This window comes from Loa loa (assembly GCF_000183805.2).
Source record: "Loa loa unplaced genomic scaffold supercont3.42, whole genome shotgun sequence".
NCBI lineage: Eukaryota > Metazoa > Nematoda > Chromadorea > Rhabditida > Onchocercidae > Loa > Loa loa.
The window spans coordinates 36,178-51,381 of NW_018108222.1; the positions used below are offsets into that span (position 1 = coordinate 36,178).

The 15,204-nt window shown below is 33.2% G+C and overlaps 1 protein-coding gene across 1 annotated transcript; it reads right to left on the minus strand.

Moving 5' to 3' along the window:
- Window positions 1-3,477: 3,477 nt before the first annotated feature.
- On the minus strand, window positions 3,478-14,882 carry LOAG_02545 (hypothetical protein; the record flags this gene model as incomplete). Its single annotated transcript, XM_003138082.2, has 28 exons — window positions 3,478-3,671; window positions 4,042-4,124; window positions 4,557-4,678; window positions 4,980-5,065; window positions 5,215-5,337; window positions 5,853-6,008; window positions 6,385-6,558; window positions 7,202-7,346; window positions 7,433-7,686; window positions 7,967-8,035; window positions 8,293-8,447; window positions 8,580-8,727; window positions 9,186-9,402; window positions 9,495-9,640; window positions 9,868-10,099; window positions 10,300-10,466; window positions 10,880-10,949; window positions 11,384-11,557; window positions 11,750-11,919; window positions 12,170-12,222; window positions 12,587-12,636; window positions 12,745-12,818; window positions 12,977-13,116; window positions 13,191-13,320; window positions 13,520-13,700; window positions 14,096-14,184; window positions 14,566-14,661; window positions 14,787-14,882. 28 exons carry the CDS (start codon window positions 14,880-14,882, stop codon window positions 3,582-3,584), a joined length of 3,690 nt encoding a protein of 1,229 aa, XP_003138130.1. The 3' UTR covers window positions 3,478-3,581.
- Window positions 14,883-15,204: the final 322 nt, after the last annotated feature.

Here is a 15,204-nt window from a genome sequence, read left to right on the forward strand (position 1 = left end):
GCAGTCATGCTAACTTATTTTATAAATGTTCAATTTCCCATCAAAAGAAGGATTAAAAAATAAATAAATAAATAAAAAATAATGAAATTGATAGATATTTTTCCTATTTGGCCTTTTTTTAATGCAAATTATTTAGGGATGAAATGGGAAAGCTTAATCTCTTAATCACTTGGGATGCTAATTACTTCTTCATTTTTTCCTTTCTTTGAAAGAACAAGAATTATTCTCGTTGAGTCTAAGTGTTTGAGACATGAGAATGTGTGTGACACGAAAACAGGACAATCATTCTCATGTCTCAGACAATTACCGCTTCCTACGATTAATAGTCCGGATATTTTATGATAAAGTGTCGCTTGCCATCAATGTTTGTAGCTGATTTAAAAATAGGCCAAGGAATTATCCTGTCAATGAGAAAGTTTATTGAAGAGATTTTTATGAGACAAAAATTTGGATAGTTTTTTCTTTTTCTCTTCTTACCACCTCGAATGCTCGAAAAATCCGATATTTATATTACGCAGCAAGGAAAACGATACTGGATGAATATTCGCATTACCGCCGGTATAATTTAGCTAGAAGGTTTCGCACCGGATGTGATATGTTTTGATTAAATTATTGATTTATGGTTGTGTCGCTAACTTATTTAAGGAAACTTTCCAAACAAGCATTTTTTTCCCAGGAAAAAGACTGGACAATAATCGATAATCGAAATAGCAATCAGAAGTATTGTTAAAAGTTAGTAGTAGTAACAGTATTAGTAGTAATAACAGTATTATTTGTAATGATGATAATAATATTATTATTGTGATAATAGTGCTGATACAATAACATAACAGCAACATGGTAAAGGATAACAATAAAGAAGGATCAACATCAGTGGTTTGAAATAAGCGAAAAAATCGCTGGCCAATTTACTAAACAATACTTTTCACGTCCCTGGGTTTCTAGGCTTGTTTCGACTTTTCGTGCTTCTTGCAAATAAAATACACTCCATTTGCATACTACTTTTCATGTTCATGCTCAGGGATTCAATACACAATACCCCCCACCTTGTATAAAGTCCAAATCCTTAATCTTCCTTTCTCAACTCTTCATTCCTTCACCCTCCCAAGTAGTAGTGGTAGTAGTAAAAGCTAACAAACAACCAAGCAACATCCCCAACCAATATCGATGTGTGGATGATAGTTTCCCATTCCACTTATCCTTCTTCTCAAAACACGTCTTTTGATGAGATCAATAAATTCTCAAAAAGGAGGAGAAAAAAGTGGCGAATTATACATGCTATAAGGCTAATTGTCGTAAATGTCATTTAGAATGACAAAGGAAAGTTCTTGAATATGCTCGAAATGTATGTATTCAAGAGTACTGTATATCAAGTAAGGCATTTGTACTTCTTTTATATCATTTATTTAAACTGTAATCGATAAGTTAGATTAGAAGAATGAAAGAAAAACTCAGATTTGTTGTTTTGGAATTGAGGACTACAAACATTGCATATATAACCAATAAACATTAAGTTACCAACTGAATTTGCGCACACCCATTGCTCCCTTTTCGCCCATTTTATCAAATATAATTCAAGGATTGAATAGCATAAGGGTATAAGGAAGCGATTTATAATAACAAACATACTGCATTAAGACATCAAAGGTTTAGCTAGAATGGTTAGAAGTAATACCCATTCCGAATGTGCGGAAGTGTACTGCTTCAGTTATCATACTGTACCAAATCGTTATGATCATTCCAGCAATAGTCAGGAAACCATATTACTTGTAGGAAGAGCATAAAGGTTGAGAATAAACTTTCAACCTTCTATTGATTTCTCGTTCAGCTTGAGAAAAAAAAAAAACTTTTCACCAGTACCTTATCCTAATGTTAGTTTCAATCTCACTTCAAAACACATCGTAACATGTTTAACAGAAGATGGCATATGAAATAATGCATGATTATATCTCAGATAAATATGACATACCCATAAATCGCAAAGTAAACTGTGTAAGAACATCCAAAATGCATTATTTATAATGGCATATGATTAATACTATCACAACATCGATATATAAAATATTCAGACTAAAATGAATACACGAAGAAATCGAATAGGTAGCGGAAAAGTGGAACATTTTAGGAATATTAAATTATTTCTGTTAGTTCGTTCAGTCCCTGAAAGAAAAAAACCGAAAAATATTTGACAAACCAAAGCGGGAATAAACCGAAAGAAGCTAACTTCTTGAATCATCTAATAAATATTAAAGCAATAATACCTATCACTTTGCTCCACCCAACAACCAAAAACAATATCACGAATTGAGAACTTATCGTTGTAGAACACAGAGAAATAAGATATTCCAGATAACATAAATCATCGTATTTTATACAACTAAAATGGTGAGAAATAGTCGATGAAGGGCTCCGATTTCAAAAACGATCAGAAATTCATACAAATCATTTGGAGTCGGAACAGAAAAGAAAGTACAATTACCGATTTTGAAAGATTAAAATTCGTACTGACCTCTTACTGGAAGCTTATCTGAATGATGTAAACTTACGACTTCACCCACTCACGGTGAGGAAGAAAGATCTGAGTGAAATAAGAGGAGAGTATGAAGCACTGAGGAAAAACTTGAATTGATCTAATGCAATTCTAAAAGTGTTGAAACAAAAAAATTATTTCGAAACATTAAAATTCATTAATTTCAAGGAGGTTATTTATGGCTATAATATTAACCTGATCATGGATCGGAATAATAATTAAGGGTAACAAATAGCGAAAGGAAAGTATGCAATCATCGGTCACCAAGATAAGTGATCTTAACCACTGCGACCTAATGCTAAGAGATTAAAAATGAGAAAGAGACGCACACATCGACCAAATAAAATAAGTCATTAAAATGGAGAAAGTAATGTAAATTGTCAAAATAATGCAAATTATAGAACTTAGCAGAATGCAAGAAAACCAAACGAGATTGCAAGAATAAAAAAAGGAAAAAAGAAAAAACTCCTACTATAGCAACATATCTTCAGACAACACTATTTTCGCATGAAAAGACTTTTCAAATCCTTCTATGATTTTACTCTTTTCGTTGGCCTTGGGCAAAAGAATTCTCCAACGTTTTGAAATTTAAAACAATGTCGAGAACTATCACCTTCAGTGAAACAATAGTTCACATGTTTCTTATTCAAGTAAAATGAAGCCTCAGACATCAAAAGAAAAGAACTTTTAAAAAAAAAAAAAATTAACAAGCAGTTCAATCGCAAGCTCAAGATATAATGCCTCTGGGAGAGCCTAAAAATAAATATACGCAGAATGAAGAAAGAGAGCAACTAAAAGGGTTTGAATGATTAATGATATAATTTTTACCAGTGTTTCTAAGCCTGGAAAGGCTGAAAATATTTGAATATTTCTTCATATATCCGCTTCCATTACTTCAGTTCAAAAAACAAGAAAGGAAACAACGCAATAAATTGAAACATTTTTTAGCAGAGCGTATTTCTGAGGAGTTATTTTTAGAAATCACAGTGACTAACGAAATACATAACTGCTAATGCTAGAAAACAGAGGAACACACTACTTATGGTGTTATTCATGAAGAAACTATTTCGCGTAATTCATCGACAACTGCATAGATCAATTGCTGATCACCACACCGACCGTCGATTTGAATTTTGTCACCCTGAAGAATAATTCACGAAGTGATTTACAAAAAATAACTCTTTATAACAGCCTTTATATTCTCCATCATTCCCCGTCCTCGATTTTTTTCCCTTCATAACATATATGAGAGGTTCAATGTTCCGAGTCAAATCGTTTGATGAATTAAAATTTAAAAACAAGTACTATTTGTGAAAGCACAAACAGAGCTTTTTCGAAGAGCTAGATGGACGTTTCAGGTTCAAATGATGAAAATTTCAATATGAAACGCTGTATTTTAACTCCAAGACTCTTTTTTTCCATTAGATGGAATATGTTCAAGAATAAAACAAACTGGATTGCGCAAAAGGACAAGCACACACGCATTAATAAATTTTCTACAAGGAAGTGACCTGCCGCTTGATCAGAATACAAATTGATTCAGCCTTTATAGTTTCAGCATACAGTGCTGCTACAGTATCATTCTGCTTCACCACTGCAAAGAATTCGTCAGTAAATTTTATATAAAACAAAAAATAATCCAATAAAGTTTATAAGATGGAGACTGGAAAGTGATTAAACCAGATATTTCTCAAAAATATTTCGAATAAATTTATATAGCAAATATATTCCTTAGTATATGTTCTACCACAAAAATAGTGTTTTTAGACTTTCTTCAAATCTACTGATCTCAACCGACGGGTCCGATAAAAGGATTTTTTTGACGGATACATTCTGAATTATATATGAAATGCTGGTGAATGCTCATTTCCGGCAATTAATAAAATTACTTCTGAGAGAGGTTTAGGACTTAGTTCTGGATGATACATGAACCTGAGGCAACGAAGGCAAGGTACAGTAGCAAAATAAAATATGAGTACACAGAGTATGGAAAAAGACAATTTATTTGTGTAAAAGCAAAAATTACCACTGAGATGAGCGAAGAAGTAGACTTTCTTCAAGACTGTGCTCCACGAAAGGCTGGTAATTAGTTGTACGGATGATTTATAGCCCATATCGTTTGAACTTAATAACAAGTCATAAGATTCACTGAAAATGTGCACGTGTAAATTTTTCATCTGGGCTTATGAAATTGACAGTTCAATGTTGGAAAAAAAAAAATCACGGAAACCAGACGGCAAACCGAACCCTCCAGAAAAAGATAAAATCAAAATTGCTATTTTTATGCATTTCAAAATAAGATTATTTCTGAATTTGAGCCTTTTTTACACGCAATGAAGACGTCAAAACATTGAATTATTTCTTATCCAGAAACGACAAGAATGAACACATGAAACAGATGTCGCTTAATTCATTTACTACATCGCCTGATTCTTTTCGAAACACGTACCTTGTAATGGTGGCAGGCACAAGGAAAGATACTGCTGGCATTAGAATATGGAAATCTAGTTTATCTTGAATAGTTCCACCTTTACGCTAAAAGCGAACTGATTAATTAAACAAGCAATCACTGGATGAATTATGCATGACTATACTAGCTATAACACGTATTTCGTTCAGTCCTTCCGAAAATGTTGATATAGTTATACTTTAAGCAGACTTTGAAATTTAATTACACAACTTACATCTGCAAAGAATGTTAAATTGCCTCTTAACTTCTGCGGCATATTGATTGCCTTCACTGAAAATCTAAAAACATGTTCAGCGGAGACGCCGGCAGGAAGCTGAAACGATAGTGGAATCCCAGCCTGAAATTTATATTTCTCGATTAAGCTACTATATTTATGAATAATAACATTCGCAGCTTGAACAAGAAAACTAACTTTAAAAAAAGCAAGTCAAGGTTTTTCAGTCTCTTTGCTTAAATGTCTCGAGGTTTTTCACTAATCTACATAATCTGCAACGAACAATTTGTTGTGTTGGAAAAGAGATAGTATATTTAAGTTGGTAAATCACTATCAGAAGTAGAGCCATTCAAATATTCCAGATAAATTTTATGAAATCTTGTAAAACTGAACCAAAATCATAAAGAAATGGTGATGGCTTCCCTGTTTTGATATTTTTTAGAAGATAACCTCCCAAAGGATGGTTACAGTGTGTGTAATTAGAATATTTCTTTGAGTAGAATGAAAAACAAAATGCTTCAAGGAGATATTATGCAACGCTGAAGTCGTACTACACATTCTCCTCTCCTTTCTCCTCATCTTGCAATATTTTATACATGATTCACTACCATTTAAAACAACGTTATGAGAAATATTACCAAGGATGATTTGCCCTCCTCACGTAATAAACGTGTATTAATGGTGTCCAACACATTCATTTCCAAATTACGTAGCGTACTGTGCCCTTTGTTTGAAAACACGATTCCAACTGCAATTTGATTTCCATCATCGGCTGACACTCGTGTTTCATACGTCTAGAAGAGATAATTATGTTTAAAAAATTATAGAGACGCTGTACTAAAACACCATGGACGATTGCCAGGAATTTAAATACTTGATGGAATGTATAAACCTTTTCTACTAAAGGTCTAGATCATTTATTACCAAAAAAGAAAAAAAAGGAATATATTCTTTATGTAATTTCAAACTAGAAATCCACTTTAGTGAGAGAAGAAAAAGGATTAGTCACAATGTCTCCTAATAGCATACAACTTCATGCTAGGGCTTATATAAACGTCTGTTACAAAAAAAAGTTCTTGCAGGCTAAACATTAAACTACTCCGTCTGCTTATTGATTGAATCTGTCCGTGGTTACTTATAATAAACAAGAAATAGAAATTAAGTACTAACCAATTTCAAATCTTCTGTTTCACCCAGTACTCTATAAGAACTTAATCGTAATTTTGCTTCTTGCTCTTTCGCATGATGCAAAGAAGAATCCTCATGCGGTGTTACGGCTCCATTAGATGAACTCGAACCAAAATGCAAATTAGGATTGCTTGGAGTACAAATACCTGAAGCCGCCTGAAAATTTATTTTCTACACCATTATTAATAAGCATTCGTTTCCACAAATTAATGGAAAGCAAATTCACATGAATTTTAAGACTTTAGCTTTTCTAATAAAATTTCTCACAATCATTCCACTTACTATGCTCAGGAGTGTCAATAATCGTTTCATAAAAGGTGGTCGAGTTCGGACAGTTCGGCCTAATTCCACATTTCAAAACATATATATAGAACAGTATTTTTTTATCCAGATACGACACAGCAGAGGAGGCATTAGAAAGTGAAATCCATTAGATTACAACTATTAACTGCGCTTTCTAAACTTACTTCATACACATCCTTATCAATTGGTTCTTCAATAACGTTCCTTTTTTTTTACCACCCCCAGTTTTTGAACCATTTTTCTAAAATTTTATAAGATTGTTCGTACTGAAGTACAATTTTTGAACAAAACAGAAAGTGAACAAATAGTCTGTCAGAATAACAACCATAAACATGCAATATTTAACATTTTTCGAATACAAACTGATTTTTAATAGTTACCAACTTAATAAACTAAAGATAAGAGTGCAACTGTTTCCCAGAAGGAACTATAGCTTTAGTTATTTCTGTCAATACCAGGATAAATAAATTAGTGGCAAACTGATCAGATCACCCACTTTTCCAGAACTTTTTGACGTTTTCTTCAAAGCTTTCGTAGCAATTCCTTTAGCTTCTACACCATTCAGCCATCTTTCGGTGTGGACTGTATCAGTTTGGCTTTGAGTACCTGAACCATTCAGCTCCTTTCTTTTTGATTCTCTTCTGAAAGGACTTATAATTAAAAAGATTTGATGTTTATTAAAGATTTCTTCAATCTCGCTGAAAGATAATGCAATATTTTTACTCACTTCTCTCTGATTCCTTTGGATCCCATCTTTTTTACTTTCTTTTTCTTCTTTTCGCCTCGTTCTAACGATGATGTGTCATTGTAAGACCGGAGGGAATCAGAAGCATTAGTAGTCCCTGCTCGTGAGTATCCAAATAAATCTAACATACGTGGTCGTGGTTGCGTGTACGCATAGGGCACTTCCACTCGTTCATCTGCTTTCAAAGGTTCTTCCAAGTTAACATCAAGTGCTTTGTAAATATCTTCCACTTCATTCTGAATACTTTTTTTTTTTCACAAATCACTATTTTTGAATCTGTATTGTCTGGCTCTTGAGTGAATTTAACAAGGAAGTAATTTTACTAAAAATCATGACTGAAATATTTAATGTACATTTAAGATTTGAAATACATAAAATGTTTAAAATTCAAAACACTCAAAAATTTCCAAAAAAAATTTATAAAATATTTAGAAAATTTGAAATACCAAAAAAATATCTTAAAATATTCAAAACACTCCCAAATGATTAAACTGAAGGCTAAAAAATACAACGAACTTCATTTCCAGCGGCTTCTTCGTCAGTTGACTTGGCATTTTCAGGCATTTCACCTTCCCCTCTGTTGACCTAAGAAAGCTAAGCTTAGTACAAGAATTTTTTCGAGCAATTTCATGAAATCTAGCTTCATGCTCCTCAGTATATAATAAGGAATAAGTTAAGTAAGCCAATTTTTGAGCCGAATAAAATGAATTATTGGGAGACTTTAATAATTTCATGGAAACTGCCTGCATAAACTACATGTGCAAATAAAGCTAATGTGAGCTGAAACCGTAAAGTGCATATCGTTTAAAACTGTGATACATTCCAACGTATACGGCACGTACCTGATGGATTACTGGAATATCATCATCGTCACTAGAACTTATCTCTTTATCAACTTTATTTTTTCGACCTTTAACTTTCTTTTTTTCTTTCTTTGCAGTTTTCCATGATAGCGTCGACTGCTGTCGTTCCATGTATTTGTTGAGTCCCACTACTCCTACAACAAATTTTTCGTAACTCCTGCGCATTTCATTAATTTTGAAAAAGACTGGAGAAAAAAATGATTTAAGTAAAGGATAGAACAAGCTGTCCTATACATCTTTTTAAAAAATTCGGAATAAAAACTTACCGGGTATTTCTAAGGGGCTCTGCAGATCTGGAGTCGACAGTGGTCTTTCTACAGTACCAAGAGGAGTTCGTTTGGAAGCACTACTTTTAATTTCGCCTTTCATGTAATAGGGATTATTCTCAATTTCAGCTTGTCGTTGTTTGAGGCGCTTAAAATGAATTCATCACACAGTTATGCCGGTAGTGAGCTTTAAAATTTTTCTGTATAAGAAAAGTCATTCCATAAATCATTATAAATTAAAATTCAATAACTAAATTCAGATCAGATATTATCATTTATCTTATAACCTTTGATTCATTTATCCACGAACTCAAATGCCCTCCACTTTTATCAAGGTTACTTCCGATCGGTTGACAGCCATAACTCAAACTTTTCATATGCTATATCAAAGGATAACCAAAACTGCAGACTAAAAATGATTAAGAATATCCAAGTTTCTAAATAATTATGGAAAACTTACATTTTGATTGTTTGATTAAGATATTTACATAAACAGTTATACCTAAGTACTTATTGTCATAGACTCTAAGGATAGCACATCTTTTCCAATGAAACATACTCAAAAGGTATAAGACCTGAAGAACTAGTGCTTAAAAATGCAAATACCTCTTTCAGTTCCTCTTCACTAATTTCGCCCTTGCTTGCTTTCGTTTCTGACAATTTTTTCCCATAATCATGATCTTCATCACTGCTATATCTGGGTGGACCACCAAAACCAGCAAACTCTGGACGCAGTGCCATGTTTCCAAAAGTATTTCCATTTTCAGGTTCGCTAGCTTCGTCTTCCAAATCCGGTTCATGAATCCAAGCATCCAGATCTAGCCTGAAGTGATAGTACCATTCGAAGCTGGGTTTTTCTATAATCTTTTGGATTTCTCAAAAGTATCTAAAAAGCTAAAAAAGACAGAAACAAACCCTTTAGGGATCGGAACTTTTTTTTGTGCCTTCACAGCAACTGGATTTAATTCCCCTTCGAAAAGCCTTGCGAATTCTTCACCAACTTTCTCATGATTCAAATGAAAGCGTTCTATGATCTTCAACACAGCCAAGAAAGTGCATGCCTAAAAAATTAATAGTCAATTACAGATTTAGTTCTGAGAAAATTTTAGAAATAAACGTCTTGTCTCATCAGAACGTATAAGGAAAAATCACATGATGATTTCGGTATCATGATTTCGATATCATAAGGGTACTTCTTTAAACATCAAGATTATTCTTCCTACTTGTTTTTGAAGTGTGACAGCAAGTTTCGGGATGCCAGTGTCGTCATAAAATTTCACAAACTTACTCGTTCTTGCGCTTCAAGATGATCAGCTAATACAAATTCAGGCAATTTGGACAGCAATAAATTATCCAAACTATCGATTCCATCCCAATCATTCTCTGCTTCAGCTCTTGTAAGAAGCACCGCATAAAGTTTGGCAATATTCTGCATGTAAACGCTCAGTATATGTCCTGGCATGATTGGTATTTTGGCCTTGAGCATGGCTTCTAGTACACCTTGAACGTTGCAAAGATGCCTCAAAGTAGCAAAATTTCAATGAATCATTTTTCGTGAACTGAAACAGTTCATAACTTGCAAAACTGTTCAAAAAAACTGATATTTTTGTGGCATGAAAGCTACAGAGAGTTTATGATTAACAATGATAATAGTAAGTTCATTCTTACTTTCTTTTTCTTTGCTTTCATAGACAAAATCTCATAATTTCATTAAACTTACTCGCAGTATTCACCACAAATCCATGCTGCAGCTAGTAGCACCTCACACATATTGCTACGATGCTGTGCACTGCCAGCAAGCAGAAGATGGGCATTTTCAACAAGTAAAGCCATTTGAGACACCGAAAAATGCCTTATCGACTGGACGCGTACTGATACATCAAGCATCTCCAATAGGTTATATTTAATTTAGAAAAACTTGAACCATCAAATTTTCGGGAAAAAGCTCTCGAAAAAAAATGAGTTTCGGGAATAAAAAAAGAAATCACATAATCGAGGAACCTCTCTCGAGTGTGTAATTTTCCTTTAACATTTTATTCTGATTGACTGCAATGACATTTTGTTCTATTTTACTACCATCCCAATTAATATATGACATTGAAAGAGGCAAATATCAGCTTCTTATTTTAGGAAAATGGCCGAAAAAGTACCAGTGACCTCAGTATCGATCATCTGTCTCCAGCATAACTTGCAGAACTGTGCAAATTTGTCATCATCGGTCAGGATTTTTTTTAGGATTTAAAGAAAATCAACATTTTGAGAGAAAAAGTATAATTATGAATGCATGATCAAATAAACACCTGTTCAGCAATCATTGTGCCATGCTTTGTACCTTCCACTTTTGTTAATTCTACCAAAACTGATATATACCTATAAAATCGATAATTTAAATCATTATCTAGATTGTTATCAAACCCAAAAAAGAAAAACCTTATGCTAGTAACAGAAGAGCCATTACTTTGCAACTCAATAATCGAAGAGCCATAAGAGTTATGGAAATGAATCATAACTAAATTTTTAAACATCTTACTTCATCTGAATATACAAACAGAAGTGTAGATTTATTTTGCAAAAGCAACAAAAGTTTAAGTTACAAATAGTTCTGGAAATAATTGATATAATAAGAATAAATTCTTCATAAGTTTATTATACGTAACTCACTAACTTATACTAATTCTATTTTTCGTGGTAGATCTTCCTCTGAGTTCCCTACCCAAAGTTGCAGTGTACAAAAAGGACTTCCTATTGCCTGATACGATAGTTTATTGAAGTTTTGAAATAAAAGTTAACAAAATAATCATTACCATTCAAAATTTGTAATATATTGGTAATTATTGTACGAACAAATTGCGATAATTCGTGAGAGTAGCTCATCACGATAATACGATCCTTCTGCAGCATCAACATGATCCATTAGTTTTCGCACAATTTCCATGATATTTCGTTTGGATACCATCCCATAGAGAAGATCTAATGCTCTTAAAAGCTATTTTTTTCAAGTAGCATATTTCCCATAATGAAATAATTTCGGAGTCGATAGAATTTAAGATCAATTATTATTCATACTTAAAACTATTCATACTCAAACACTATCACGAGTTACAAACATGCTTCTATTATATTTGATTTTAGTAAAAATTTGGTGCAAAACAACAAAACAAAGCGAAAACCTTAATCGAATGCTTTCATCTTTGTCATCTAAGCATCGCAACACAATATCTTTATGAGCCTGGACCGCTTTAGGGTGTCTTTGCAAAATCTTTCCCATTGCAAGCAAACCGAGATATTTCAAGTTTTGATCAGAATCTTCAATTAGCACGCCTAATTTTTGCACACAAAGCTGTAAAATGCAAGAATTTCAAAAACGATAATCACTAAAGCATCGATTAATAGAAATACTTTAATGTCAATCTATTTATAAATTTCGTTGTACATCAACTTTTAGAAAGAGCTATTACTCTCATATGAATTTCATAAGAAGCATTTACTTCGTTATATTCATGCAAATAGACGTGATTAACGATTTAAAACCCGTAAAATCATTTCACTGTGGAGCCTAATTTAAACTTCAAAGCTTTCAAATGTTGTACCTGTATGCTGGCAGTATGATCACCGGGTACACCAGACGATATACTTATTAATACTGAAATACAGTTGTACCTGTTTATTGGTGAATGTAAGTGCAAGTGAATTTAAAACTTTTAGGAAGTACCAAGTAATTATTTCAAAAATTAGTTATGAGTTATTAGATGATTTTAAGATGAAGCGGAAACACGACGTCAGCTTGGAAACCAGCATTAACGCTAAGAACTGCTGAGATAATAGGCCCCAAACTCTTAGTTCAAAAATCATTGAGATCTAGTTCGTTAGTACTCAAGAATATAACAAGTCATCGCCGTTTTTTAAGACCATAACAAGTTATCTCTGATTTTACATTTATCAGCATATCTAATTGTTTCAAATGGTACTATTCGAAATTGATGTCTTAAAACATTAAAAATGCGCACCTGCAATAACTGTGTTGATGCATTCGTATAACAGTGACATTGCTGATGTGCTGAAAACTAGTCATTTCTCGGAGTGACAAATTTTTAATAACATATTGGTGAGTAAGCATAAAGAGGCAGTTTATAGCAAGCTAATGAAAAGTGTAAACAATACCAACCTGTTGATTAAATTCGTTAGTGGTTCCAACAACTTTTTGCCAAGACGAGGCTCCAATGGTACCAATGCACCAAACTACAAAAAGCAACTATATGAAGTTTCTTCATTGGTAATTTTATTACCATTTTAGATTAAGTAAAGAAAAAACCGACATTCCAGAACAACTAATTTGATCCAGAGCTTACCAAGCTGTTATTAAAAAACATTGCAGACAATATGATCATGTATCATACCAGTTTGATAATTTTAATCAACATCCAGTTGTTCGATGAGGTTGTCATTAGCTTAAAGAACACAGGGGCTAAAGTTAAGTAATTTTTAGGATTCTTTCGTGCCAACTCACAAATAACGTTCACTGCAGCACTTTGTACACCTGAAAAGATGCAGTAATTCAGTGAATTCATAGCGATTAAAATTACATTTGAAAGAGAAAATCAATTACAGTACCTGGATCCGAATCTTCTAGTTTTTCCTTCAGCCGTGGAAAAGTAGGCCTTAAAGAATCTGGATATTTCAGGAAAATTTTATACAATAATAATACACATCTTTTGCGTACATAAGGTCGACTAGAAGAAAGCTGAAACAAACAGTAGTTTACAGACTTCGCCCTATGTTATTATGAGTTTCAGTCTTAACCTTGTAATACAAAAAATATTACATTGTTTCAAAATCAGTAAAAAAGAGCCTTCAGAACACGCAAAAGCCTGTCATATTTCTTAAATATGAAATACGGTTTTTTTAGGAAACATTCCTCATTCTTGAAAATGCTGACATACAAGATTCACAACATCATTCGTGAGATCTCGAGCCAAATCAAGCGTAACAAAACATGAAAATGATCCCAGTGCTATACCCGTCTCGTACATAATAGCACTGTGTAAATCTTTTCGTATTAAATTGGTAGTCAACATCAAAACATCGGTACCATCATGGAAGCACTGTGAAGCTGCCATGTAACTGGAAAGAAAAAAACAAATAAACAAGATTTAAAAACTTAACTGATTAGAATATGGCAGTTGTTAGAGCCAAATTAAACAAAGGACGAGAAAATACAATTGTATAAGCACCGTATAGGCACCAAAAAAGTGTTAGGTTATGAGTTTGTTCTGGGTTCGACAATAAAATGGCTTGCAGAGAACAAAACATGCTCTATATTTCGAAAAGCCATTAAAATAAAACTGCCATAAGTCCAAGTAAGATTCATAAAAGTTCATTGTTGTTATTGAAGGAACCGAATTGAGGAAGCTACCGTTTACTTGTCATAGAAATTGGTGAAAAATTATTCGATCAATTTTATGTTAAATTTCCCTCTAATTTTCTGTTAAACATCCAAATATTATTATGAAAATTACCCGATTCGTTTCTCGGTAAATTTCGTTGACGCCATCACTTCAATAATATTGAATGATGCCCATGATATGTCATATCCCATCATTTGTAACTAAAACTTGCACCTTATTATGTTCAGCAACTCGTAACTGAGACAGCATTACCTACTTGGTAAATAGCAAAATAATCTAGCGATAAGTAACACACAAATATCTCCACGCACCACTACTACCATCTCATTACAAATAACATTACGCTGTCTAATCATGATGTGTAAACAAATAACGACTTGACACTAGACTTTATAGGCGGTTTCTCTGAACAACCTTTGACGTGATTCATCCTGATGGTTTACAATTCAATAATGACATACTACTGGATCCTCCAGATTCTGTTTCCCTTATACTAAATTGTCAGCAGAAGTCTTTCTTTCGAGACTTCCTTTCACACGATTAACTTCAAAATGTAGGTCGATGAAATGCTAATGACATACATAAGCAAGTTTTTCGATCGCATTCGCCTTAACAAAAACCGAATCTTGTCGAAGTTCCATCTTGATTTCATGAATACATGCTGCGATATACCGAGCCTAAACATACGATATAACTGCAAAGAGTGACAGAAGATGGGCTTATAATTCCACCAAGTCTTGTTTTTACTACTTCATAAATGAATTATGTATTGTCGCTGTTATAAACAACAACTAACACCGACCTCATTATCCTTGTTGTTCCGGATCCCACGAATCAAATCTGTCAGACTTTTATCAAAAAAACGATCCAAATTACTGCGCACTTTGCGCAGTGCCATCGATTTAATGAGGCTGAAATATATATGTGTAACTATATACATATTCATTTCTCTCGTATTAATCCTTCACGTATATTTCTCTACAAATGTTTCTTGAATACTTTCCTTTGCATAGGCATTCGATAAAAAGTCACTAGAGATAAGAAGCAAAAATGTAAGTCTTCGCCACCCTAAATAGTATAGAGAAATAGTTCAATTTATGCTTCGCGAACCAAACGTTCCTCACACATGAATTCGTATTCCTCACAATTCCAACTCTCAAAACTTTCCTGTCTTTGGTTCTCTTTAAAAAACTAATACTAATTCTATATAGTAGTGGAAC